The 25,753-nt window shown below is 47.3% G+C and overlaps 1 protein-coding gene across 3 annotated transcripts in view; it reads right to left on the reverse strand.

The window, feature by feature from the left end:
* Nucleotides 1-4,172: 4,172 nt before the first annotated feature.
* Nucleotides 4,173-25,753, reverse strand: part of C4H6orf89 (chromosome 4 C6orf89 homolog) — a 29,545-nt gene continuing 7,964 nt past the window's right edge. For all 3 annotated transcript variants that reach the window (XM_034767513.1, XM_034767514.1, XM_034767512.1), the window contains 6 exons: nt 25,358-25,523; nt 10,162-10,316; nt 9,677-9,816; nt 7,956-8,082; nt 6,812-6,935; nt 4,173-6,097 (listed from right to left, as the gene is read on the reverse strand). In XM_034767513.1, the coding sequence (XP_034623404.1) occupies nt 6,012-6,097; nt 6,812-6,935; nt 7,956-8,082; nt 9,677-9,816; nt 10,162-10,316; nt 25,358-25,523 (798 nt within the window). In that variant the 3' untranslated portion in view covers nt 4,173-6,011. The remainder of the gene's footprint in view (nt 6,098-6,811; nt 6,936-7,955; nt 8,083-9,676; nt 9,817-10,161; nt 10,317-25,357; nt 25,524-25,753) is intronic.

Consider the following 25,753-nt stretch of genomic DNA (forward strand, 5'->3'; position numbering starts at 1 on the left):
CAGTAACTTGATTTTCTTCCCTGTTCCTCTAAGGCTGTATCTAACGCTGCAATCAGAGGTGTGACTGCCGCTTGGGTAGCCAAATCCATGCCAGCTTTAACCTGCCTGGCACAGCTAAAAAGAGCAGTGAAGGCCTGGCGGCACGGCTTCAATGTGGGCTGTACAAGGCCGCCTGATACCCTGGGTATGTACTTGCCTTGCTAGCTCGTGTTGAGGTCCATGCTGCCATGTCTTCACCACTATAGTTACTGGTGCTAGCTAGATTAAAGCTAGCGTGGGGACATGTACCCAAGCTGCAATTAGTGTAGACATATGCCAAGACAAAGTGCACCATACAGCACAGCCAGTACCTCCCTCCCCTCCCACCTGGAGAGTGGGCACTTTGCAACAGCTGTTGAGAGGGGCTAGTAAATGCACCAAAAGTCATCTGACTCCAGTAGGATCTTACCCTAGAAAACTCTCCAGGGGTTTTGCAATGGGAGTTGGAGGTTCAGATTTGCAGCACTGCACAATTCTCATTAAAAATCAGTGGGAATTGGGTGTTCAGATCCCCCTAGTTTCCCAGTGTTGAAATTAGCAAAGTAGTCAGATTCCTTTCTCCTGCATTCAGTCACCCTGAGTTCGTAAACCAGAGAGATCGGGATAGACAATGTCTTGGATTATTGGAGACAGGCCTTAAACCAGCCTCTATGAAGTTCTACCTACCCCCTTCCCTGGAGCAGATAGTTTTTCCTTACAGGTGAGTAAGATATGACAGTTTCATTATCTCCGGTTATTGTGGGCAAGGGCAAGTGAGCAAGTTTTGTGCCTTGACTGGTGAATTTTCACAGCAGCTTTGCAAGGCTATGGCATTCAGGGAGGCTCATACACGAAGCATTTAGGCACGCAGTGAATTTCAAAAAAGGGATGAACTGGGCAAATGGGGTTGGGCCCCTGGCAGATGGCAGTAGAGAGCAGGGCAAGGTGTCAAACTAGCCGCACACAGGAACTGTTTAAGACATGTTGTACGCAGAAAGGCCCACAAATGTCCGGCAACGCTGGAGGCCATGGATATCCGTGACATAATATACAGCATCAACGACCTGATCCACTTGCTAAGATGGCTCAATAACGGAGACGATGGCCAGGTCGCTCCACTCTGTTACAAACTCCAGAGCCATAGGAGCCGGCTGACTGTTTGGGGCAACATTTAACCCTTTCTCTACCAAGTCCTCGGTTTTGGGAGATGGCAAGAATAGAATCGCCCTTCCCCCACCTCTCAAGCCTGTCACCGCCTTTGGAAATGCTGCTTCTTTTCTGGGTGGGAGAAGCTGTGCCCCAAAACACAAATGGGGTGGGGGATGGGATGGGACCAGTTCTTGCCGGCAGTCATCAGACTATCTAGCCTGGAAAGTGTTGACTATTAGGTTGGATATTAGGAAAAACTTTTTCACTAGGAGGGTGGTGAAGCACTGGAATGGGTTACCTAGGGAGGTGGTGGAATATCCTTCCTTAGAGGTTTTTAAGGCCTGGCTTGACAAAGCCCTGGCTGGGATGATTTAGTTGGGAATTGGTCCTGCTTTGAACAGGGGGTTGGACTAGACGACCTCCTGAGGTCCCTTCCAATCCTGAGATTCTATGACTAGGAGCTGAATCGTTGACTAGGAGCACGCTGCATCTCAGACTCACCAGCCTCATTCTCCTTTGGGAGCACGCTGCATCTCAGACTCACCAGCCTCATTCTCCTTTGGCCTTATCTACACAAGAGTTCAAACCCCGACAGCCATGCCTGTACTGAATCACAGCAAGGTGCTAACGCTATTTCCCTAGCTGCCAGAGATAGGGATGGACTTGAGCTAGAAACCACCAGGGCTTTGTACTCTAGTGCTGATGTGGCCACATTTGATTCTTCAGTATCTTAACAAGCAGAGTAAAATCAGCCTCCTCCTGTTTTGGTTTAGCAGCTAAATCTGCCTTTAATTCCTTACGGCTCTTGGAAGCAGAGGAGAAAGCACACTGGAAGTGTAAAAACAAATGATGTAAATTCCAAAGGCAGTGAGGTTTGGACATGTGAGCACTGTGTCTCCTAGACACAGTTCTGGAAACTTAGGCAGAGACCAAAAGTGCACTTGGAAAGCAGATCTGCAATCAGGACAGATTCACCATCTTCTCTCCAACTGGCGTAATACTCTGCTAGTTGTGTTTGAGCTGGGGAGAAGCTGTTTTTATGGGAGCACGTGTGCAGAGTAGACATAAACCAGCTTGAGAACCCACTGCTTGTTAGAGAGCCTGACAGCTGATTGTCTTATTGGCTGATTTCTTCTCCTTCCATAAAGCCAGGGATCCGTGTTGGCACTGACGTGGGTCACAAAACAAAGGCATTTCACAAACTGCTGACAATTTTCTCTGCAACTTTTTACAAGCCACATTCAAGGACACTTAGAAGCAGTAGCAGCACTAACTCACTCATGATCTTAACAACACTGAGTCCAATATATTCCCTGTGTGTGTATCTCACTGAATGCTTAATAAAAACGGAGCTAGGCACAGAAAAACCTGGGAGCTGATGAGGTAACCTTGTTGGCCTCCGAATTTAAGTTGCGAAGCTGCCAAAATGTAAATAGCATCGGTCACTAATTTGTGTGTTTAGGGCATGATCCTTGTGTCACTGAAATCAAGGGTAACTTGCACAGGATCCAGCCCTTCCGAGGGATACACGTGTGAGAGAGTGTAGGGGGTGTGTACAATCACTAGTATAAAACCCACCAACAAAAATTAGCAAACAATAATACTGGGAATTGTACTAACCTAATTCCCTGTGATATTTTCCTGCTAATTAAATTAGACCTTTATTGTTCAAAGCCAACTAAAATAACACCCACCCTCTTGTGTTCTACTCCACCTGTTTTGTCTTTTCCCTCTTTAGGGACTGATTCTGCAACCCTCTCCCCCCCCCCCCCGAATAACTCATTAGCATTATGCATGTAGGGAAGTGTTTTCAGGATCGTGCCCTTGGATTATAAATTCTTTTGGGACAGTAACTGTCTTCTATTTTAGCTTTGTAGAGCACCCTGCAAAATGAAGCTCTGATCTGGACTGGAACCTCTAAGCCAGGCCTGCACAACATGCGGCCCGCATGGGCTCACTATGCAGCCCTCGGGGGTTAAGTAGGTGGGCTCACTATGCGGCCCGTGGGGGGGGGGGTGAGTAGGCAAGCGGCGGGTGAGGGAGGGGAGCTGAAGAGGCGAGCGAGCGGGCAGTGGCAGGGGCTGAGGAGGCGAGCGGCGAATCGGTGGCTGACCTGTTCTACTGATCTAGTCTGGCTCCCATCCCCTCTCCCAGGGCCGGCTCCAGGCACCAGCAAAACAAGCAGGTGCTTGGGGCGGCACATTTCTAGGGGTGGCATTCTGGCGCCGGCCATCATAGGCACCGACTCCGGGGCATGGGGAAAGTGCCCTGCCACTCCAGCTTACCTCCGCCTGCTCCCCTGAGCGTGTCGCCGCCGCTTTGCTTCTCCCCACTTCCTCCCAGGCTTTCCGCACACGAAGCAGCTGTTTCGCGCAGCAAGGCTGGGAGGGAGGAGAAGCCGAGTGGCGGGGCGCTCGCGGGAGGCGGCGGAGGTGAGCTGGAGTGAGGAGTGGTTCCTCTACACCCCGTTACTTCCTACACTCCCCCACCCTAGCTCACCTCCGTACGCCGGGGGAGGAAGCGGGGCTGGGGATTTGGGGAAGGGGTTCGGAAGGGGTAGAGGGGGGGCGGGGGCGGGGCCGGGGGGGCAAGGGGGAAAAAAAAAAAGGGGGGGGGGGCCAACATTTTTTTTTTCTTGGGGCGGCAAAAGTCCTAGAGCCGACCCTGCCCTCTCCAAGGGTTGCAGCTGTCTGGAGGTGCCTGCCTTCCACGTCTTCCTCATTCACACCTCATTCATTCAACAGGGCAATTGATTACAAAGTGTGGGGAAGATCTTATTCTACTTCTAGCAAAAAGACATTTTTCTTTTACCTTAATTATACTACCTTAGGGGCCCGCTATAACAAATTACTGAGGTTCAATACTGCTGTTTCGGTGGGGCGGCGCTGGGGAAGGATGATTTGTTTCCGCGGGGCAGGTGGCGCTGGGGGGAGGGTGTGTGTGTTTCGGCAGGGCTGGGGGGGTTGTTTCCGGGGGCGGGAGGTGCTGGAGGGGGGTGTTGTGTTTCGGGGGGCTGGGTGGTGCCGGGGTAGGGGGTTGGCAGCGCTCGAGGGGTTTCGGCCCTCAGCTGTTTTCTTTGGAGTAATATGGCCCTTGCCGCTTTATGAGTTGTGCAGGCCTGCTCTAAGCATTACTGTAACACGATTAATAAATACCAGCAGCAGCTTCACACCCATTTTCCAGCTGTTATTAAAAAACTGCAAGAGGGTGGAATGAAATCTTTCCACTTCGTTATTTTAATTGACCTAAAGATGTTTACAAACTAAAAGATTCTTGTGTCTCATAACATGATTAACTTGCTTCAAAACAAAAGAGGCTCTCACAATACCATATGAACTGTCCTGAACCGCAGCCCGGGGCTATGACTTCAGTCTGACATATCTGTAAGCCATCTTCCACAGCAGGAACAAAGACCCTTAGGATCAGACTTGGGAGGAACGGCTGTAACTGCAGCCGGCACATGATGAAACTGATCCTCTCTAAAGGCACCGGACAAGGGAGCACACAAGCAACAGGAAACATGCAGAGGAATCTCAGAAGGGAATCAGGAAAAAAAAAATCAACATTCATTCTAGAGAGAGATGAAGCTTTGGGGTCTGGAAGGAGTTAACACACAAATAACTCAGGGAAGAAGGAACTTCCAGGTAAACCAGATCCTAAAAGCTGCCCTCATTTAGGTCCTTTCCATACTGGCCAAGGAAAGCAAGCCAGCACATTTCAAACAAGAGCTGCATAGTATATGCAAGCAAGATTTGTGAGTAAGGTGCTGATGCAGTTTGCCTCGCCAGTGTAGGCAGGTGCCAAGATTTCAAAGGAGATCAGTGATTTTGGGTAGCCAACTTGGGACACTTCAAGGGAGCCTGATTTTCACAGGGTGGGTGCTCAGTATTGTCTGAGAATCAGGGGGCTCAAGATCACTAGTCACTTTTGAAAGTCGTAACCAGGGGTTTCCAAGTCAGAGCCAGGTGGAGCCGTGGGGGAGCGGGGTAGTGCAGTTCACTCATCGATCTGAAAGGGGAAGCTTAGGCAGTGCTCTCACCAAAGCTCTCTGCACTCTCAGAACCTGGACAGCCAAATTCACACCAGTATTTTTGTTAGAGGAGGAAAAAAGCATAGGAACTATTTATTGGAACCAGCAACACTCTGAGGCTGCCATAATGCAGAAGAGCAATCACAAGGGGGTGGGGAGGGGAAGGGTTAAATAGATTCATTTGGTATAAGAACGCTGCTGTTTGTGGTGGCCGGCTGTAAGGCCCATTCTTTTCCTGTGGCATGGAGCCCAGCCTGAGTCTGTGAATGGGGGTTGTGGGGCTCATTCTCCTCCTTGTGGGGCATGGAACTGGGTTGTGACGTGGGGGAAGGAACCATGGAACATTTCAATCATGTGTCCCCTTGACAGAGCTGCCCCAATAGGCCAGCCCAACGTTACCTCTCCGGGATGAACGTAAAGGAGGGTTTCAGTCACGATTTCGCCCGCTCTGGGGCTCCCTGTGAAATTCTAACAGTGCAATAGTCACAAAGGACACAAGGAGAAGCTTGTTCTCAGAAATGCAGTTGCCTGGACTCAGGAAAACAAACGTGTGCACCCCCAGGGCTTACCTGAGGGGGGTGATCGGTTCAACTGCCTCTCTCCTTAGGTACGTCTGAGGAGGGGAAGTATTACCTCGGAGGTCAGGGAAACGGTTGCTTGAAACACAAGGCCTCCCACACAGTGGGCAGGATGGGCAAAACTGCTTCCCCGGATGTTTCAGCTGCACCAGCTTCGTCGCTTTTATACGCCCATCTCCTTGTGCCCCTTGCGCATTCTTCTCGCATTGGAGTGGACTCCAGCTCTCCCACAGTTCTTAGCTAGCGGATCCATCGCAAATGACTATGGGCTCTGCTCCTCTGGAGTTAAAGCTCATCTTCCAGTAATCCGCGCTGGCATAGCCTTTGGGAAACACAACAGGAAGCAGCATGAGACAGGCCCATGACTGGTTATTGCACCGGACAAGCTCAGACCCCACTGTGATAAATATGTAGAGAGAAGAGAAGCTGATCAGGGCCTCCATTTTACATCTCTATCACAAGGCAGCACCTCCAGCAGCACCACGTCAGGGCATCAATCAGAACAGACTCAGAGGGAAAGGGGCGAGTAAGTCATCCACACCACTTCCTGCAGCATCCTGGCTATTCCTGAGTGGTTTCCTCTCTAAGCACTCACCTAACCTGACCCTGCTCGTCTTCGGCAACGTGACACGACAAGGCTTTAGAAGGGACTCGATAAATGCAGAGAAAATGATCATGGACAAGGCTATGAAACTCCTCTGCCTGCAGGACCTCAAGGGAAAGGAGACTCAAATGATCCTTGGAAATCAGTGGGAGATGAGGACTTAGACATGAAGTTACACAGAGTATCTCAAGGCATTTTGCTGCTTCTGTTCCAGGTCATAAACTGAGCCCTCAAAGGGGTCTGGGGAGTAGTTTTTTTCTCCCACTACATGAGAAGGCTTGGCACAGTTGGTTGGGTGCAATTATTTGATGCTGGAAGTAGATGCTCATCTCTGTCGGAGGCACTTGGTACAAGACACAACCGGGAGCAGGTGCCTGGCCCTGCTTCGGGAGGGGATCTCCTAGGGCTACTCACTGCAACACTGGAACTCACCAAAATCCCCAGCTTCCAGCTCCACCGACAGAGTCCTGCAGTGTCCTCTGCACTCAGTGTAAGGTGCAATATTCAGGGTTAGCTGGCCGCTTCCAATAGCAAACATGCTGTGCAGTCTGTGGGTCTGTAACAGATAGGAAGGAGGAAAGATATAGAGGAAGGAGCTTCAAAAACTCTCCCTGTCCTTTCGGGGTATGGTTCAACCAGGCCAGTGGCTGATATTAGAGGACTATTTATTACGGGGTCATCAATATGAAATCATACCAAACCCAAGACCCTGAAGGCTGCTGATGCCCCCTATTCAGTTATACAAAGCAGCACAGCCCCACCACTCCTCCGCACTCAAAGAAAAACAAACAAGACGAGGAGGAGGAAAAATCGGCCCAGAGGTGGGAGAACGGGGCAGAGGCCCAGAGTGAGGGGATGCACTCAGGAGCACCCATCACTGATCTGTGCCAACAAAAAAAATGGTTGGGAGCTACTGCATTAAACCAACTTCACAATCCTCCTCCTAAGTAGCTATGGGTGTGTCTACACTGCAATTAGACACTTCCAGCTGCCCGTGCCAGCTGACTCAGGCTTGTGGGGCTTGGGGCTGTTTCACTGTGGTGTAGACATTTGGGTTTGGGCTGCAGCACAAGCTCTGGGACCCTCCCCCCTTTAGGATCCTAGAGCCTGAGCTCCAGGGCGAGCCTGAACGCCTACACTGCAATTGAACCAGCTGGCACAGGCCAGCCGCAGGTTTTTAACTGCAGGGTAGACAGACCCCAAGTCAGATCCTTATTTTACAGATAGGGAAACTGAGGCATAGAGCAGTCAAATGACTGGTCCCCAAAGTCACAGCAAGGCAGGACAGAAGCAGGAACAAAACCCAGCCACCCCAACTAGCATTGCCCATGCTTTAGTCATCAGACAAGAATCTCCGTTTCCCAGTGCGCTTGGGAAAAGCAATTGATTGCATTCGTGGGTGAAATTTATTCTGTGCAGAGCACCAGCATACAGCCCATGCCACATGTGAGCACGTATTGGCACATGTGGTGCAAAGGCCTTACACTGACTCTCTGCACATGGGTGACTTCCCTGTGTCGAAGCCAGTCATGTACCTGCACAAAAGAGGAAAGCATCCCCATGATGGATTTCTCACCTTATTCCCTAACTCTGGGTTGCGAATGAGAAAGCAGCTTTCCAGGGAGATTGCCTTTGGGAATGCCAGCAAAGACAAGGCAGGGAAAAGTTCCTGGAGAATCTGAGTTTTATTCAGGGCTTTGTACCTATAAAACATTTTAAAGAATCACTTTATAATAATACTTAGCACTTATATAGCCTCTGTCCAATGTCCAAGGTCTTCACAAACATTTATTCCCGACACCCGTGAGGTTGGCAGCTACATATTATTATTAGTCCCATTTTATAGATGGGGAAACTGAGGCACAGCCAGGTGACGGCTCTTGCTCCCACAGGGTCATTGTCCGAGTTGGGATTAGAATTTATGATTCCCCAGCTCCTCGGCCTGTGCCCTGGTCACTCCATTCCCTTACACAGTGATGCATCTTTGAACGGGAGACAGGATATGATGAGTCAGGGGAAAAAGGCTTCATTCTTCATCGGAGATGTCTAAGGAATCCCCTTTCCTACCTTCCCTTAGAAAAAGCTGTACTAAATCGTTAATCAAATAAAATCATTATCAAAATGGGGAGATGCCACCTTACATTATTATTAACTATATCTATCTGTGTAGTGGTAGCGCCTAGGAGCCGCAGTCCTGGGCCAGGATCCCATTGCACTAGGTGCTGTACAAACACAGAACAAAAAGACAGTCCATGAGTTCAGACCTACTGAAACCACACATGTAAGGTTTAGGGTATCCAAGTCTATTCACTAGGCCAGCGAGGACAAGATAGTTTGGCAGAGTGGGGGTGTTATTTTTAAATCTCTGCCTGGTGGACTAACATGATTAATCCTTCTGTAGCCTGCAGCCAAATCACTCGTCATAACATCACTCTTGACCGATAAGGAGCACTGTGTTTTCTGCAAAAAGAACCCCACTAAGCATTAACCAAAGCACAGACGCATCACGCCCTTCCCTGAGCTTGCTCACACTCCCTTCCTCTGCCCCCTTCTGAGAAAGGTCCCATGACCTTGGGGGGAGGGATAGCTTAGTGGTTTGAGCATTGGCCTGCTTAAACCCAGGGCTGTGAGTTCAATCCTTGAGGGGGCCATTTAGGGATCTGGGGCAAAAATCTGTCTGGGGGTTGGACTAGATGATCTCCTGAGGTCTCTTCCAACCCTGATATTCTATGATTCTATGAAGTCTGGATAAGCAGAGTGGAAAGGTGTTTGTAAAAATATGGTGTTGCCCCTAGATGGGACCCTATCAAGCTCCCGTACTATGTCAAAGCCTTGGACATGTGTAGCGCTTTAGCACAGCTCACAGACATGGTCAACACAAGCTGAGGCCCCCAACACACTTCAAGACTCCACACAGTTATATCTGGAACGTAGATGGTTTCCTTCGGACTGAGATCAGATTATGCCCAAGAAATTGTACCATGTGACCCAAGTTCAGCCTGATCTTTAATGTGAGGAACAGCACACAAAGTCCCAGCATGCAATGCTCCAACTTGATCAGAGCAGCCTTCCACGTGGCTCAGGATGGAGCATTCCACATTGAGGCGAGCAGTCTCCATGGACTGCATTTCCATTAGGAGCAAAGGTGGGCTAAATTCTGCTTCTAGCTTGTCTTTGCCAATCAGGTGTAACCCTCAGGCTCTTGAGAAGTCATCAATACATTTCTGAACTGGGCAAAGCTTGGGCACCCCTGGAAAAGGGTGGCGTGCAACTTCCATGTGTTTTGTCTCAACTCACCAGGGGAAGGCAAATGGAAACATCCGTCTTGGAAGGCAGCGCCAGAGTTCAGCTGAATTCTCTTCTATTGTGATCTCTGTCAATTCCGGGTACTGGGACTGAAAATGCTTCAGTTCATCATAAGACAGACGCTGCCCTGTCTTAAATAACAGCAAAAGAGAAAGATAAGCAGCGTTAACCTGGCCTATTTTCTCTCCCATTTCCACTTCCTGGCATCACATCAAACAGGGGTGGCCATCTGGGCTTTGCATTTTAACAGGGAGAGCAATTAACCATTGGAACAATTCACCTAGGGATGTGGTGGGATCTCAATCACTTTAAGTCTCCAAGACTGGATGTCTTTCTAAAAGAGCTGCTGTAGCGCAAACAGAAATGATGGGCTTAACGCAGATATCACGGGGAGTGATCCTCTGATCTGTTTTATGCAGGTGGTCAGACGATATGATCACAACCCTCCCTTCTGGCGTTAAAAACATATGCATTACCTTGATTAAGAGGGGCTGAGGCCTCTGGAGGTTTTCTGATAATTGTCCTAGGTCAGTCACTACCTGGAGGCTTTGAATGGCAGCGCAGCAAGAGCAGTTGGCAGGAATCTCAGAACCATTCTGCCTGCAGTCTAGTCCCCACCAGTTATGGCACTCTGGAGGAAAAAGAAACACCAAGCTTTATCTCAGGATGAGTCAAATGGAAAGGTAACGGAGTCCAGATTATAAACTTGTTAGCTCTAAACCCAACCCAAAATATTGTCAGGTTACTGATGGCGTCCAAGGTTTATTAGCTATTAAGAATAATTAATCAGGCAAGCTTTGTTGGAGTAATCAATGTTGCTTTTAATAGACTCTTTTTCCTTTGGTGTTAGAGAAGGCAGTGAATTGATGTTTTTGGAGACAGGGTCATGGGGCTGTGCATGGAAGAGCTTTATGGAAATTTCCATTTGTCTGTAAATTTGTGAGGCATGCAGGCTAGATTATGCCATTACTACAGAAGTTTGGGGAAATCTGATGGGCCTTTATTATTGTGCGACTAAACTGAAACAAATCCATAAAGAAAACGTTTGGATTGCTCTTCTGTTTAAAAGACATCCAGAAGACAAAACTAAGTCGTCAGGTTAAAAAATGTCCTTACTGGTGTTATTACCAGCACCTTAGACTATCAAAATCATTCGCTTTTCACAACCTCAGCTGCCTCTTTGCTTTTTACCTGGCACTCAGCTTGGGCAGGCTCCACTTGTGTCCCTAGGCTAGTTTCAAGTACATCTCTACCCCGATATAACGCTGTCCTCGGGAGCCAAAAAATCTTACCGCGTTATAGGTGAAACCACGTTATATCGAACTTGCTTTGATATGCTGGAGCGCGCAGCCCCGCCCACCCAGAGCACTGCTTTACCACATTATATCCAAATTCGTGTTATATCGGATCACGTTATATTGGGGTAGGGGTGTATACAGTAGCAGAGTGCTGCTAGGACTTGGTTGCAGAGCTTGCAAGGGAATGGTTTGGATTTAAACAAGATAGAAACTCTGCTGAAATATATTTTTTTAAATCGTCAACATTTTTATTTCTATCTGGTTATGTAATTATTTTAAAAAGATCAGTTTGGGTGCTGAACTCTTAGCCGATCCCTACCAGAAAGGAGTCTGAGTTATGGGGATGATCCAAGTTACTTCAGATGGATAAATGGGCACAGAAGAGGTAATGATTAATGCCCCATTGACCTCAATGTTCAGGGGTCCACATATGTAAATTGTAGGATCAGGGTCTCAGCTGGTAAAAGCTACGGTCCTGATTATACAATCTGATCTGTACAGGGAGACCCTTATTTATACCTTCATGGAGTCCCAGTGAAGTCAACAGCGCTCCACATGGGTGCAGGGGACGGCCCACACACTTCAGATTGCAGGAGCAGGCAGGGCTGAGTTAAAGCAAAACAGAGGCCTACACACAGCTCACATGGTACCCCCATAGACCTGCTCCCAGCCTGCGGCCCTGCCCCCTCCTTAGGGTGCTAGCACATTTCAGACAGAAGCCAAATGGAGCATGTCTCTTGGAGCTACTGTTTCATGTCACCTGCAGACTCAGGCAGACATTAGTGACACTCAGATCACATTTTCAAGTTTTTCTTTGCATCCAAGAGGGCTGGAAACATTTGTAACGAACGCTAAGATTCTCATCTCATGTAACGCCAAGAGCTGGGATCCCAGGTATGGGCCTATAGTGCCTATGCTTTAATCCAGACATGCCATAAGGACCTTTAAGCTGTGATTTTCCAAGTCACCTGGAGGGTTTGGATGGCCAGGAACTGGGTGCCCAAATCCTTCAGATGGCTTTGAAGCTCATAGCCTAAGTGTTTCTACTGAACATGCAGCACCCAAACAATTGGAGACGTTTTTAATACTAAAATCAATAAAAATAATAAGCTCCCAAATGTGAATGAACATTGGAGTTATTACATGTAACAGGTTATATCTGGTGGGCATCATACGATGGGAAATCATTAGATTTCCTCTACTTTAGCTCCTCTCTTTGCCAACAGTCAAGGAGGTTTAAGGTTCATTGAGGGATAACAATATGGGAGGATTATTTGGAACTATTATTTTTTTTTATTCATGCAGGTCCCAGGCTTCAATTCTTTATTATGTGTGAATCTGTAAGGCTTGAACAGTGCATTTCACATATTACTGCTGATATATGGACTAAGAAGGATCAGGATAGAATCCCTGTTTCTCACCGGAAAACACACAGTTTTTGTTAAAAAGATATGAAAGTATAACATTTTTATTCCCAGCAAAAGGTCAATTCCACCCCTCCACATGCATGATGTTTTAACAGACAGAAGAAGCAGCCACTTCAATGTGCTGTTCCCATCCTCCCGGCTTACAAAAGAAAAAAGGAAAATCTTTGTTTTGTCAGCAGTAGGGAGTGTGAATTTAAAAACCCATCTGGTCGCTAATGGGAAACAAAGACCTGAACGATCTCATTGGAGTAACTGCGGTCACCATTAGCATGGACAGAGAATAATAAAACATATCTTGGGACTAGACAATGGCAATTCACAATAAAGCAAGGAACATTAAAATAATCTGTTTATCGTGAAAGCCTCTAAACACTGTCCTAGGGTGTTGTAGCCAATTGGTCTGCTGAAATTCTATACGAGACTGAGAGCGCAGTAGCCTGCATGATTGTATGTTAATCAGCTCTCCAGTCCAGAGCCCAATTTCTCTTTTGAATTAGCACGGGATATTTGCATTCTCAATTGCCTGATTGAAGAGGTTATTTATTTTTGCCATGAATAAGCCATCTAGAGAGCATTCGAGATGTATTCCCAGTGCTGCTGGCAGGGCTGGGTTGGTTTGTTTTTAATTAATCTTTTAGATTTATTGTTGAGGGTGTTAGTCTGCGTATCAGAATGTGTGTGACCTGCATGAGAAGTGTGACCGGAGAGGAGGGCCAGGCCTTGCTAAGAAAGGAGAGAGTGATGAAAGGTTCGGAGACTGCATGTAGATGGGAGGACAAGGCGCCTGTAAGAGCACACAAGGGATTGGAGCAGGCACTTCACAAAGTATTTGTTCTCCATTTCGATTAGACGCCTACATTCCTTTCAGATTATCACTCTGTCCAGCCACCCTGGGGAATCATTGGGGTTTTAAGTGAAGCACACTGGGTGTGTGATCTGTTTGTAGATTTAACAGGAGAAGGCACCTTCATACAAACAGGACAGACTGTTACTGTCGAGCTATGATTATATCAAGCTCCATTGCAATGTAAAGCTGCATGCGTGCGTAATTATTCCCAGGATGAGTGGGAGTGGCTGTTGTATTGATATGTCCTACCACACATGTACATTACGGAGACAACGGTCCAGCTGCAACTACCCTTCCCTTCTCTGCTATATTTTCATACAGTCCTCTCGCTTTTCGCAGGAAGGCAACTGCTGTGCGGCGACCACAGCCTATCATTCTGACCAATATTGCCTCATTCTCACATCACGCTCCCCTACCTGCATGTCATATCCATCACTCATCTCGTCTTAAACTTAGGTCTCCAGGGCACCGACCGTCTTTTTGTTCTGTAGTTGTACAGCACCTAGCGCAATGGGGCTCTTATATGCTACTGCTAATGCAAATACACAGATGCAATAAACTTCTTTTTGAATGTTACTGTGATTAATGCAAGAGGGATTTTGGGTCAACATTTCCATGACAGAACAAGTCGTTCAAATTATAATCGGTTTAAAATGACCGCCCCACCCTCTTTTACATTTCCACAAAATGTCTCAGTATTTGGCCCTCTCCTCACCGAGGAATGCAACAGTCTTTAAACCTGCAGATGCACATGAATGCCAAAGCCAATAAGGGCTTGTATGCAGCACAGCTGGATTGGAAACTAAAAGGTTCTTAACAAGCTTGGGCACTGCTCCTGCAATTGGATCTGCCCAGGTCCACCCTTGTGCCTGTGTAGAACCCCAATGAAGTCAATGCGGCCCACTCACATGGAAAGAGCGAGGCCCCAGTCACCAACTCATTCTCCTTAGTCAAGGCGCCGTGTTGTGGTTTAACATCAGTCAACAGCAGCAGGCTGAGAGACAAGATCGGAAATCTAGTTCAGGGACCCTGTAAAGTTCTGTAGCACCATGATGCAGAGAGCTAGGGGCAGCCCTTGACTTTGCTTTCCATGAGTGGCCCACAAAGCACCCAAGACTCAGAAAAGCTCCTTTAGGCAAACTAGTGGCAGTTTACTAGGTGGACCGAAGATGAGTTCTCCGCATCGGAAAACCTGCTCCAAAGGCAATGGGAAGACGCCCAGTGACTTCAATGGGCTTTAGATCAGGTCCCAGCTTTTTTGCAGTCACTGTTCCAGATGCTGCCTTTAGAGAAAGGGACAGCCACCATCATTCATGCTGAATGGAAAAGAGCTCCCTGCACCAAGCAGACACGGCAGCGAGACAATCAAGCAAAGAAACCTCCCAACCTGGTTTCAGACACATTTTTTCCTGGGTTTCCTGCCTCCTCTCTCTGAACAAGTCCTAGGAAGTCTTAACCAGTAACAGCACTAAACCCACCTGATCCTGGTTCCACTGGAGTCTTTTCATTGATTTCAATGTGCTTTGGATCAGGCCCTTAAAGAGTGCTGGTCTATATGCTGGATCTGTGTGCTCAATTTTTGTTTTTTTCTTCTAAGTCTATTGTGCTGGTCAGTTTCCAATAACCACCACCCAATGCTGCAGCCTCCTCACAGGATGGGAGCTGCATTGTCAGAAAGTACCAGAGCAGTGGAAATCTGGGTGGGTCGACAAATAAGCCTCAGAGATCTGGGTTCCAATCAGCTGTGGAATAAGTGTGACTAATTTTAACCCAAGACTATTCAAAGGCGAATTCAGGCTTGAGGAGGACCCCTACAAGCATGGCAAAATGACTCATCTATCCTGTTGCTTTGAGAGCCAGTGGATGATTTATCTATTCAGATTTTAGGTGCCCTAGATGTGATTGAAATGGACATCTGCTGATCCTTCCATAACAACATCTGCATACTGCTACACAGCTGCTTAAACCACAGGCCTTTCAAAATGGCTTTAATGAGACCCCTGCACAACGGGAAATATTTTGAACAGTCCAACAAATTTCTCTGGGGGTCTCCAATTTCTGATGATTGCTTGAGACCGAAGAACTCCTTACTCACATTTGCATACCTTTTTCACAAGTTCTTTTATGGATGTCAATGGGAGAGATCACAAGAAAAAGGGGCTATTTTCCCAGACTTTAAGGCCAGAAGAGCCATTATGGTCATCTACTGTGTCTTCCTGCAGAGGATTTTGAATTCCTGCACTGAGCCCAATAACTTGTCACTGAGCTAGAACAGACCCTTTGGGAAGACATCTGATCTTGATTTAAAGACTGCAAGGGATGAAGACTCCAACTGCATCCCTAATTATTCCAATGGTCAATTGCCCTCACTGTTACAAATGCACTCCATGTTTCCAGTTGCTTCAACTTTCAGCCACGGGAGCTTGTGATGTCATTTTCTGCTAGTTTAACGAGCCCTTCTGGAAGTAGGGCTTTGCAGAACGGAGCCCTTAACCTAAAAGTGAGGTCTCTGTTCTAAATGAACCACTATTGCCATGACAGCAAAAGAATATGCGGCCAAGTCACAGAAACCTGTCTTCATGCTTATGACCAGAATCCTTTATCTGGACAAACTACGGAGTTAAACAACAGCTTCATTAAATCTGTGGAAGGATGCAGGCCTCATCTTGGTGTTGCTAGGTACCCTGTTTCTGGGCCAAGATTGAGCATGGCTAAACAAAGGCTCTCAGTTCCTCTAGTCAGCCCTGACAGCACTGAAATGCCTTTGGCCTCCATTCCAGTCATCGTTGTCTCATCTCCCATCTGTGCTTGCCTCTGAGACATGACCACTCAACGGCCACTTTAGCACCACTGCCGACTTTTAACCTCTACGCCCCCTCGAGTGGTTCACTCGTCCATTTGTATGGTGTATATTTTTGTTCTGCTGTTTCTACTGCAGTTTCTACATCCCATACCCAATGATTCAGCTTGCAAAGTGCTTTGGGATCCATCGAGATGACAAGCACTACATAACTAAGATCCTCTAATACGACTCTCTGAAAAGTCTGCCATCTAAGAATCTCAAAGCACTTTACAGATATTAATTAATTAATGCAATTTAGTCTCTGAGGAAGGAAGCAATGATCATCCCTATTTTACAGCTGTGGAAACTAAGAGCACGGAGATGAAGCGATTTGCTCAAAGTCACACAGCAAGACAGTGGCCAAGCCAGGGCCAGAAATCACATCTTTGCTACAAGGACCATCCTTCCTCCATAAATAAAATGATTTTTAAACTAGGCTAAAAATTAACACAGTTATTTATAATATAAAGTCCGAATGAGACCATGTTGGTGCGGCAGACATCAGATGAGTTCAGAAAGGCCTATTTTCACAGGAGTGTTTATTATTACAATGGAGCACTAGCTGCACTACAGTTAAGATTGAGAAGTCATTTCTGTTTAAACAAGGGGGGGCGGGAGGGAAAGGAAGGAAGGAAGGAGAGATGGATAGCTCAGTGGTTTGAGCATTGGCCTGCTAAACCCAGGGTTGTGCGTTCAATCCTTGAGGGGGCCATTTAGGGATTTGGGGCAAATCTATCTGGCGATTGGTCCTGCTTTGAGCAGGGGGTTGGACGAGATGACCTCCTGAGGTCCCTTCCAACCCTGATATTCTATGAAAGGCTCTTCTTAGTGCTCTAAAATCCAGATGCTTCGTGGGGATGGGGAGTATGGGTAGTGATCCAAATTTGAGGTCACTTGACCAAAGGATTCCAAAGATACAGCCCCCCGCTCCCAAATAAACAGCTTCTGAAAAAGTATATTCTGCCAATGTTTTTTGGCCCAGACCTAGGGATCAAGCCTTGGATCTGATCCTGACACAAGGGTCTCACTCGCTTCAGGGCTACCCCCAGAGCACATGGTACCCACTAGCCCTTGGTGGGGGAACAAAATTCAGAATGTTATTAGAAAGAATTTGGTTCTCCAGTTGGGCTCTGGAGTAAGGGTCAAGCGCCAAACAGATCACTGAGCATGTGCAGACAGCGAGGCTAACAGGATTTGTAGGTGGAAAACTTTCATTGCAGCTGGATAGCTTGAGGGGCTGAGCAGTAAGCCTTTGATCCCCAAGAACTTACCCAGCCAACGTCAGGTCAAGTCTCATCTCAGTCAGAAATCTGGGAAGGGTGGGAAAGTCTGGCTGTGTCGGGGGAGGGTTCATTTTGGGGGAATGTAATCAAAGTACTTTTGTAAAAAAAAAGAAATGAGACGCGTAAGGCTTGCTGGCAGGGGCGGGAGGAAGGATTCTGGGAAGCGGGAATTCTAGGGATGGACAGTAGGGGAGGTTGGAGGGACACCGGGAAGGGGACAAGAGGGTGAGTGTCAGAGGAACTAAGGGAGAATGGGGGCAGAGATGCCTGTCAGCCCCACATTTTCCCCTTCTGTGTGCACGCCAGGACCTGGGGTCCCCTACTCCTCTAGGGGAGTCTGAGCCCCTTTCACTGCACCACTCATGTGAGCAGGGGTATGGGAGGGGCTTGCCTTTCAAGGGCTGTCTGAGCCGTGCTCCCATTCCCTGGGCATATGCCAGGATCTGGGGGGGGAAAGGGGGATATCTAAGGGAACCTGACCCTCTCCTCACGTGAGCCAGGTTTTATTTTATATTGCACTAGCACCTACGGGACCCAGACCCCATTCTGCCAGGCACTGCACAAACACAGTACAAAGAGATGGCCCCTGCCTAGCGCTCACAATCCTCATCCCTATCTCTGGGTAATTTGGATATCGCTCATCTCCCTTCAAAGCTGGTGGGAAGCATCTAGCAAGGGAAACCTGCTAACAAAATAGCCTATGGTTTGTTCTGGGTCAAACGGATCAATGTCAAGCATTTCACCAACGGGCAAGTGGCTGGTCAAAGAACATCTTTCACTCATAGCTAGAGGGATTGAATAATCATTCTGATCAAACTAAAATGGGGAAATAAAATCTCCAACTTCATTTGAATGGTCGGATTCACAATTCATGTAAACAAGTGATCAGAATAAGCAGGGCAATTCTGCAGCAACTAACCTGTTCATTGAAAGATAAAAGTTCTGGTTGGCTGAAAGACCCTTTAAGAAATCCACTCCACCCTGCACCTCCAGCTATGAGCAGATGCCCTGTAAGACAGCATACACAACGCCGACTCCCAGCACAACTCGGGCAGGAAAATTACACCACCACTTTGCAATTCTATAGCTGCTTCCATCCAAGGATCACAACACACACATGAAGCTTCACAATAGCCCTGAGAGGCAGGTATCATTCACAGATGTAGCACATCAGTGATTCCCCCAGAAACCTCTGCTAACAAACATACAAGGGCAGGGGGAGCGGGGCGGAGGAGGGAGCCAGGGAATGGGAGAGATACTGGAGTCTTCCAAATGCAAAAACATAGCAAGTTTTCTGCATTCCACAATCCCGAAATAATAGTTTACCGTCAGCAATTTCAAATAAACAATCCCACTGCTTGAATGAGGGCCAAAGTAAAGCTGAAAAATATGAAGACTCTACACCACCCTTCACTGCAAAGCCAGCCTGACTTTTCCTTTTCCTTTTTTATAAACATGAGCCAACACATGTGTCTGCTATTATGTCTCAAGAGCTTGCAGCAGCAACAAGATTCAGAGGGAGCCCTGCGGCATAGCGAAGTTGGTGCAAAAGCTGAGTGCCCCATTAGGCAGAAGTGCTTTTTGCTGGGAAGCGAACGAAAATCATCATCTGCCTCTCACCAAGGTTTGTGGTTGATGGTAGAAAGGAAGGCTGGTTCAGTGGTCAGTGCGCTGGCATGGGAGACCCAGGTTCGGTTCCTGCTCCACCAGAAAAATTCATGCCCCTGAGAGACACAGTTAAGCTGACCTAAGTCTCGGTGTAAATGCTGCTAAGTCATTTTGTCATGTGGCACCGTCAACCTAGTTACTGCCTCTTGAAGGGGATGGATTTATGGAAAATCTCCGTTCGGCACTGTATCAAGAGTCTACGCTAAAGTGCTACAATGCAGCTGTAGCCCTTATAGTATTGATATACCCTCAACGCCTCAGTCCTCTGTCTGTAAAATGGGATAATGATAGCACTGCCCTATCTCACAGGGGGCTGTGAGGACAAGTATGTTGAAGATTGTGAGGTGCTCAGATGTTACAGTAATCAAGGCCATATAAATCCCATAGACACAGACATCTGTGGGAGGCTGGCCCAGCAAAGGCTGCTCTGGAAAGGGTTAAGCTCACAGGGAAGCTGGAACATGGTTGGGAGCCAAATAAGCCTCAAGCAAAACTGGAGGTGGCCAGCCAAAAGACAAACATTGCTGTTGTACTTTCTCCCAACTGTTCAGGGCCAGCTAACCACTCCCTCTGTGATCTGTCCCACACTTAGCACTCAACTGCACCCGAGAGAAGCTCTGCAACATGATAACCACACTTCAGTTACATTTTGTTGCTTAAACATGACAACCCTGGCAAGGCTGATTTTTGATCAGTTTCATGCACAATGTATTTTAACAAATTTTTAGACTCCTCCGATCTAGGTGGCCTGGTAGTCTGAGCACAGGACTGGGAGCCAGGAACTCCCAAACTTTAATCTCACCTCCAACACCTACTCCCCTCTGTGGTCTGGGGAGAGTCACATGGGCTAACGTTTCCACGAGCAGCCTCCGATCTTATATGCTGCAGTTCTTGTGTGCCCAGCATGAGACGTCTTGGGCCTGATTTTTGGAAGTGCTGAGCACCTGCAGATCCCATTGATTTCAATCAGGGTAGAGGATGCTCAGTCAGGATCAGGCCCTAGATAAGCGTAGCTCCTCCTGCCAACATGGGCATTTCATTCAATTTCATGGCAGAAACACCAAGGAAGATTATTTTACCACAGACGCAATGATACAGGACCTGTTTGTTTCATCTCAGGGGTGGCTGCCTTCACACCAAATAAAATGCAGTTGCAAAACATGTTGAGGGGAGCATTTAGTGGACCTGATAGCAGGTAATATTAGCATAAACACCATTCAGAAAAGGATATAATCCTTGAGGTTTTCATTAACAATTTGGGGGGCAGAAAGATTTGAGAATAAAGTTCCAATCCACTGAAAATTTAAATACACACACACACACACACACACACAAAACAACCTTTGTTGTGTCCAAGTGATTCACGGACAACTTGAGGACTCCTATGGGAAATGGAGAGGGTGGAACATATTCACTATTCTTTTCATTTTCGTATGCGACCAAAATGTGAAGCAGAAAATAAGCGTCCAAAGAGAGAGTCGTTGTGGTGAGCTGGGCAGCTCAGGAGATCGTAAACAGGCAATGGAACCTTCTCCCTCAAGCTCGCTGGCTCAAATCCAGCCTGAGTCGTGACTGAAAGCTATTAACATCCCCGGGTGGACTTCTTGGGGCAGAGACTATCTTTGCGTTCTATGTTTGGACAGTACCTAGCACAACGAGGTCCTAGCCCATGACTCGGACTCCTGGGACCACAGTAATACAACAACAATCTGAAGGTTGTTTGGGGACCTGTGTGAAATGAGTTTGGCGAACTGGGTCTCAGGCCATTTCTCAGGAATCCACATCACAAAGAACAGCACTAGTGGGTCACTGACAGTGGATTATCCACTTGCCCCTAGAGTGGCTCCTTCCAAGGCAGGTGTGTGGCAGGCAAGCAGGCTGTGTGAAGGAGGCTTGAGCTGACGCAGCCCAGGCTGCACCTGTTCTGTTGAGAAGGGTTCAGCTATCCACAGCTGTCAATCTGGCATCTAAATTCACATTGAAATGAGAATAAAAATATCCAAGGTATGCAGCTACTTTGATGTGGCAGGCAGGGGCGGGGAGTGGGGGTGGGGAAGGAACCTTATGAGAACCAGCTGGTCAGTCTGTCAAGCTATTTATATCCCATCCATTACCATGTATCAGCTCCACATGGCCATGGGAAAAGCACCTATCTATTTTGACTAGGTGCTTGTATGGCCCCCCCATTGCCATAGTATGAGGGGCTCACAATCCTTATCATACATCCTCACAACACTCCCTGGCGCCTGGCAGCCCCTTGCCTCTATACAGACGCTGCCCATGATAGCGCCAGTTAGGTTGGTGGGTTTTGCATGGCCAATGTTTGTCTACCAAGAACTAGACCGAGGCTGTCAGGCCTATTTCATATAAGGTACGTCTACATTGAACATGGGTCTGAGAGACCCGGGCTTGTGAACTCTGTGTTTCCAAGCCCATGCTCGAGCGTCCACACTACATTGTAAACCTGGGTTAACAATTGCTGGACCCGGGGCTCCCAGCTGTGCTCATACATCTATACTGCACAACGCAGACCTTCTGACTCTGGTCTACAACTTGAGCTGTGTGCACACTGCACAATGTCAGGACTTGGATCTGAGTCACAGTGGGACTTGGACTCTGACTCATCCCCCTAGCAGGGTCCTAGTACTTGCTGGCCCAAGACAGACTGATGTGTGTGAGCATGGAAGGGGGTCTTGAGCTCAAACGTGAATCAGAAGCCGAGCTCAGTGTGTAGTGCAGACATACCCATAGTGGCCTCAGAACCCCTGACAGGGTCCTTTCAATCAATATCAGCCTCAGCTGGATTTGAACTGGTGACCAAGATGTGAAAGACTCTGGGTGTCACAATCAGTCCCCCTACCAAATGATCTCTGATCCCTTGGTTAGTATTTTTCTCCGCTCCTTTTTCCTTCCCCTTTAGCTGCTTTATCACTTTTTGCCTCCTGGCACAGTTTCTCCTTTTGGGCCATTCTTAGCAAAGGCCTAATCTTGCCTTTAGGACCATCACAAACTACAGTCATAGAAATGAGTGGGATGACAAACTCAGCATTATGACCCTCCTGTAGTAAGCAATAAGAAAGGCTGGATCACTAAGGGAATGTTGAAAGTTTAACCCAAAACGGGCCTCAGAGCTAAACGAATCATAAAAACCAAAGAGGGAAAAACCCAGGTGGTCATCTATTCCACCCTAGTATTACTACAGGAGCAGTGCATGTTGGATGGGGCCTATAGATCCACTATGCAAGGCACAGTACATACCCATAGTAAGAAACCCTAAACCCACAAAGAACTAAATAGATAAAACAGGCAACAGGTGGTAGATTAAAATCCCCATTTTACAGATGGGGAAACTGAGACCCAGAGAGATAAGTGACTTGCCCAAGGTCACACTGGAAATCTGCAGCATAGCCAGGCTTGAGCCCAGACCTCCCAAGTCTCTGTCAAGGGCCTTAACTGTGCCACCTTCCTTCCTCCTTTGCCAGTGCAAGATCCTTGCGATATATTTTCTAGCATGTGTCTCAGGCTAGCATGTTGCCCAGTTTTAAATGTCCAAAGGGACGGTGCTTCTGCCTTGCTTGGAGACTATTCCAGTCTCTCGATCTCACTGCATTTCCTGACATTTGGCCTGTTTCCTTTCTCCGATCTCATTGCTCCACACCCCTGGACTACCCTAAATGACTCCTCTCCCTCAGTGGTGACATCCCTCCAACACACGTGTACTGCTATTTTCTCTCCCCACTGCCCTTTTAGTTAAGTCAAGCACAGCACATGAAGAGAGATTTAAAAGAGGCTCCACTGAACTCATGAAGCTATAGAAAGAAAATCCGAACTCATCCCAGACACTTGGCCCCTCCGCAGAGGTCACTAGCAGAATATTTTAGGCCCCTAAACTGGTTTCCTCTTGGTCAAACCATAGCTATTAACGTTTTTTAATTATCAGGGTGCCCAGTATTCCATTTGCCGAGACAAGCAGCAGCCTTCATTCCCTTATATTATCTATCCTGTGTGGGAATTGTAGCAACAGTGACTAGCCAAGCTGTGAACTACACTTCCTACAGAAGCACTGGGCAGGAAAATGGAGCTAGGTGTGTTTATAGGTTCCAGGGAACATCAAGTCAGCCGGATTTTCCCATCAAATTGCCAGGCTGGAAGGGGTCGGAGAAGGTCTGCGGCACTGATCAACTAAGGGGTGGTCTCCCAGCAGTGGGGATGTGGACACCAGCAACTGCCTGAATTCCCTCTTTATCTCCCAAGCTCTCTCTTGTTTTAGCTTCTCTGCACTATTTTTTATACGGCCCCAATCACACTGCAGCACTGTGAAACCGCCAATCACCAGCACTGCTCATGTACATGCCACCTCAGCAATCAACATCGGCCGCCCTGGACACACAGCTCCCTCTTCCAAGAGACAGCTCCAATGAGAGATGACATTCCTATTCCTGAAGTGGGCAGAGACACTAAACCTACCTCGAAGAGCTCAAGTCTGGGTGCTATGATTACCACATAGGTGGCACACAAAAATAACCCCTCAAAATGAAACAGTCCCACAGCACTTGATCTGCAAAGCCTGGGGGGTTATCTTTGACTCCTTGGCCTTTAGTCAAACCACACTGCTTCACCATCTAGAATAGACTTAAAATCCATGCAAAGTTATGGTACTTAAACATTTTTAACAACTTCTCCCAACTTCCCAGAGTCCCTGGCTTTTCCTATTCCCTTAGGATGCCTTTCCATCTCCTACCATTCACCCCAACATAAAAAGGCTGATCCAGCTCCCACTGAACTCAATAGGAAGATGCTCATTGACTTCAACAGAAGCTGAATTGGGACTTCGCCTCTTTCCTAGATATTCCCCAGTGTCAGGAAACCTTACTGTCCTTTCCCCACTCAAGACAACCACGTACATACAAATTGCAGCATCTGAAAGTGTTTAAGAAGTATTTTGGCATTTTATTAACTAGATCAAGTTAAAAAATATTGAAAGCCTAGAACTATCTGCCGTGTTTCTCTTTCCAGCAGAGAAGTTGAGACACATTTTACTGGCATGAAGGACATTTTTGCAAGTACACGTAGGGAGAGTTAGATAAGCAGACTACCAATGCCAGCGTGGAATCAGAGGCCTCTCCTCTGTTCTTTTGCCCATGAAATCCCAATTTGCAAGCTAGGAAATGAACGAGGGATACCATGACCCACTCACTTGGGATTCAATCAATAGCCCGTCTAGTGTTTATGTCAACGGAACAGAGAGAGACACTCAGAGAAAAGGCAGAATGGAGCTGGCATTTCAGAGGGTCCTTTTTAGCGGATACAGGAAGTTCAAAGCCAGATAATGGAACTCTAACACAATGAACCGCTGCCGCTAAATATAAACCAACTCAGGGCAAGAACTTGAGCCTTTGCTTTACAATGGGCTGCAAGACGATCACTATCACGCCACCTTCTCAGTTAGAATAACTGAAAACTTTATTGCCATTACTGGAGTCTGGAGGAGGGATTTATCAAAATTACCACAGGACCCTATGCTACTGCCCACCCATGATCCTGCTGGGTTGGTGGAAATTGACTTAGAATGGAAACGAGAACTTAGCACTAACTTTTCCATTCCTATTATGTCTATCCAGGCATTTACACTGTATTCATCACTGTCACACTGACAAACCTACTCAGGGATTCAATGCTCTAGCTATCCCATGCATGGAACTGCCATTGACTTCTCTGGGAGTTCTAGGTGTACAAAAGCTGCAGTTATTAAGCCCAGAGTCTTCTCCCAGCACACTAATGGGCAAAGCTTGCCTTTCCCTAAACCAATCAGAACTGCAGGGGTCTTTGATTTACAAAGCTACCTCCCACTTACTTAACTGAGAACGAAGAGGCAGCATTTACAGGGAAATCGATCTATCACTGCAATATCTGAGTACCTTACTGAGCCACTTCAAGCAAGGACATTGTTTTTATATGCTGGTAGAAGGAAAGTGAACTTCTCCACCAGGGCCTTTGGTACTAGAAGAAGAGAAGGATTTGATATAAAAAGTTAATAGAGAAGCTACACCTCAGCCCAGATCTACACACTGGAAACTGCTTGTGGGAATCTTATTCAGGCTAACTTCATGCTCTGGCTACTGATAAAACAGATTACGTGTAAATACGGTGCTAGAAACAAGACTGGTGCAATCACAGTAAAGTGTTATTAGTTTGGTGGAAAGTGAAACATTTAGCAGGCGTGTGCAATTACTATTTAACTCTGAGTCAATTGTCTTTCCAACATCACTACATCTGTTAAGCAACAGCAAAGAAATTATTTCCTTACTCTCCAGCATGTACTTCTTGGCAATAGGCAAAGACAGCAGCCGGATGTGACCGACGAGGAAGCCCCAGGCATGGGCTCTGGAGAGCGTGGTTTCAGGTGGCGAAGGGCTATACGGCTGCATCACGAAGTACGCAGTTAGCAAGATTAAGCCCAGGGTAAGCAGGCCCTGTGAGAGAAGACAGGCAAGTGATTAATTACACTGAAAGAAGGAGACGTCTTCAGAATGGAAACTTTCTCCATCCAGGTATGAAGAAGGGTTCTAGTGTCTGAGCTGTGCGTGTTTTAACTTCCGCTGAGACACCTCATTTAAACAGCAATGCTAGTCACATGAAGGTATAGACTTCTCATTCAGTTCCGTTCACTGGAGCTGTACAAGAATGAAGATAATTGGTATTT

The sequence above is a fragment of the Trachemys scripta genome, chromosome 4, assembly GCF_013100865.1.
Source record: "Trachemys scripta elegans isolate TJP31775 chromosome 4, CAS_Tse_1.0, whole genome shotgun sequence".
NCBI lineage: Eukaryota > Metazoa > Chordata > Testudines > Emydidae > Trachemys > Trachemys scripta.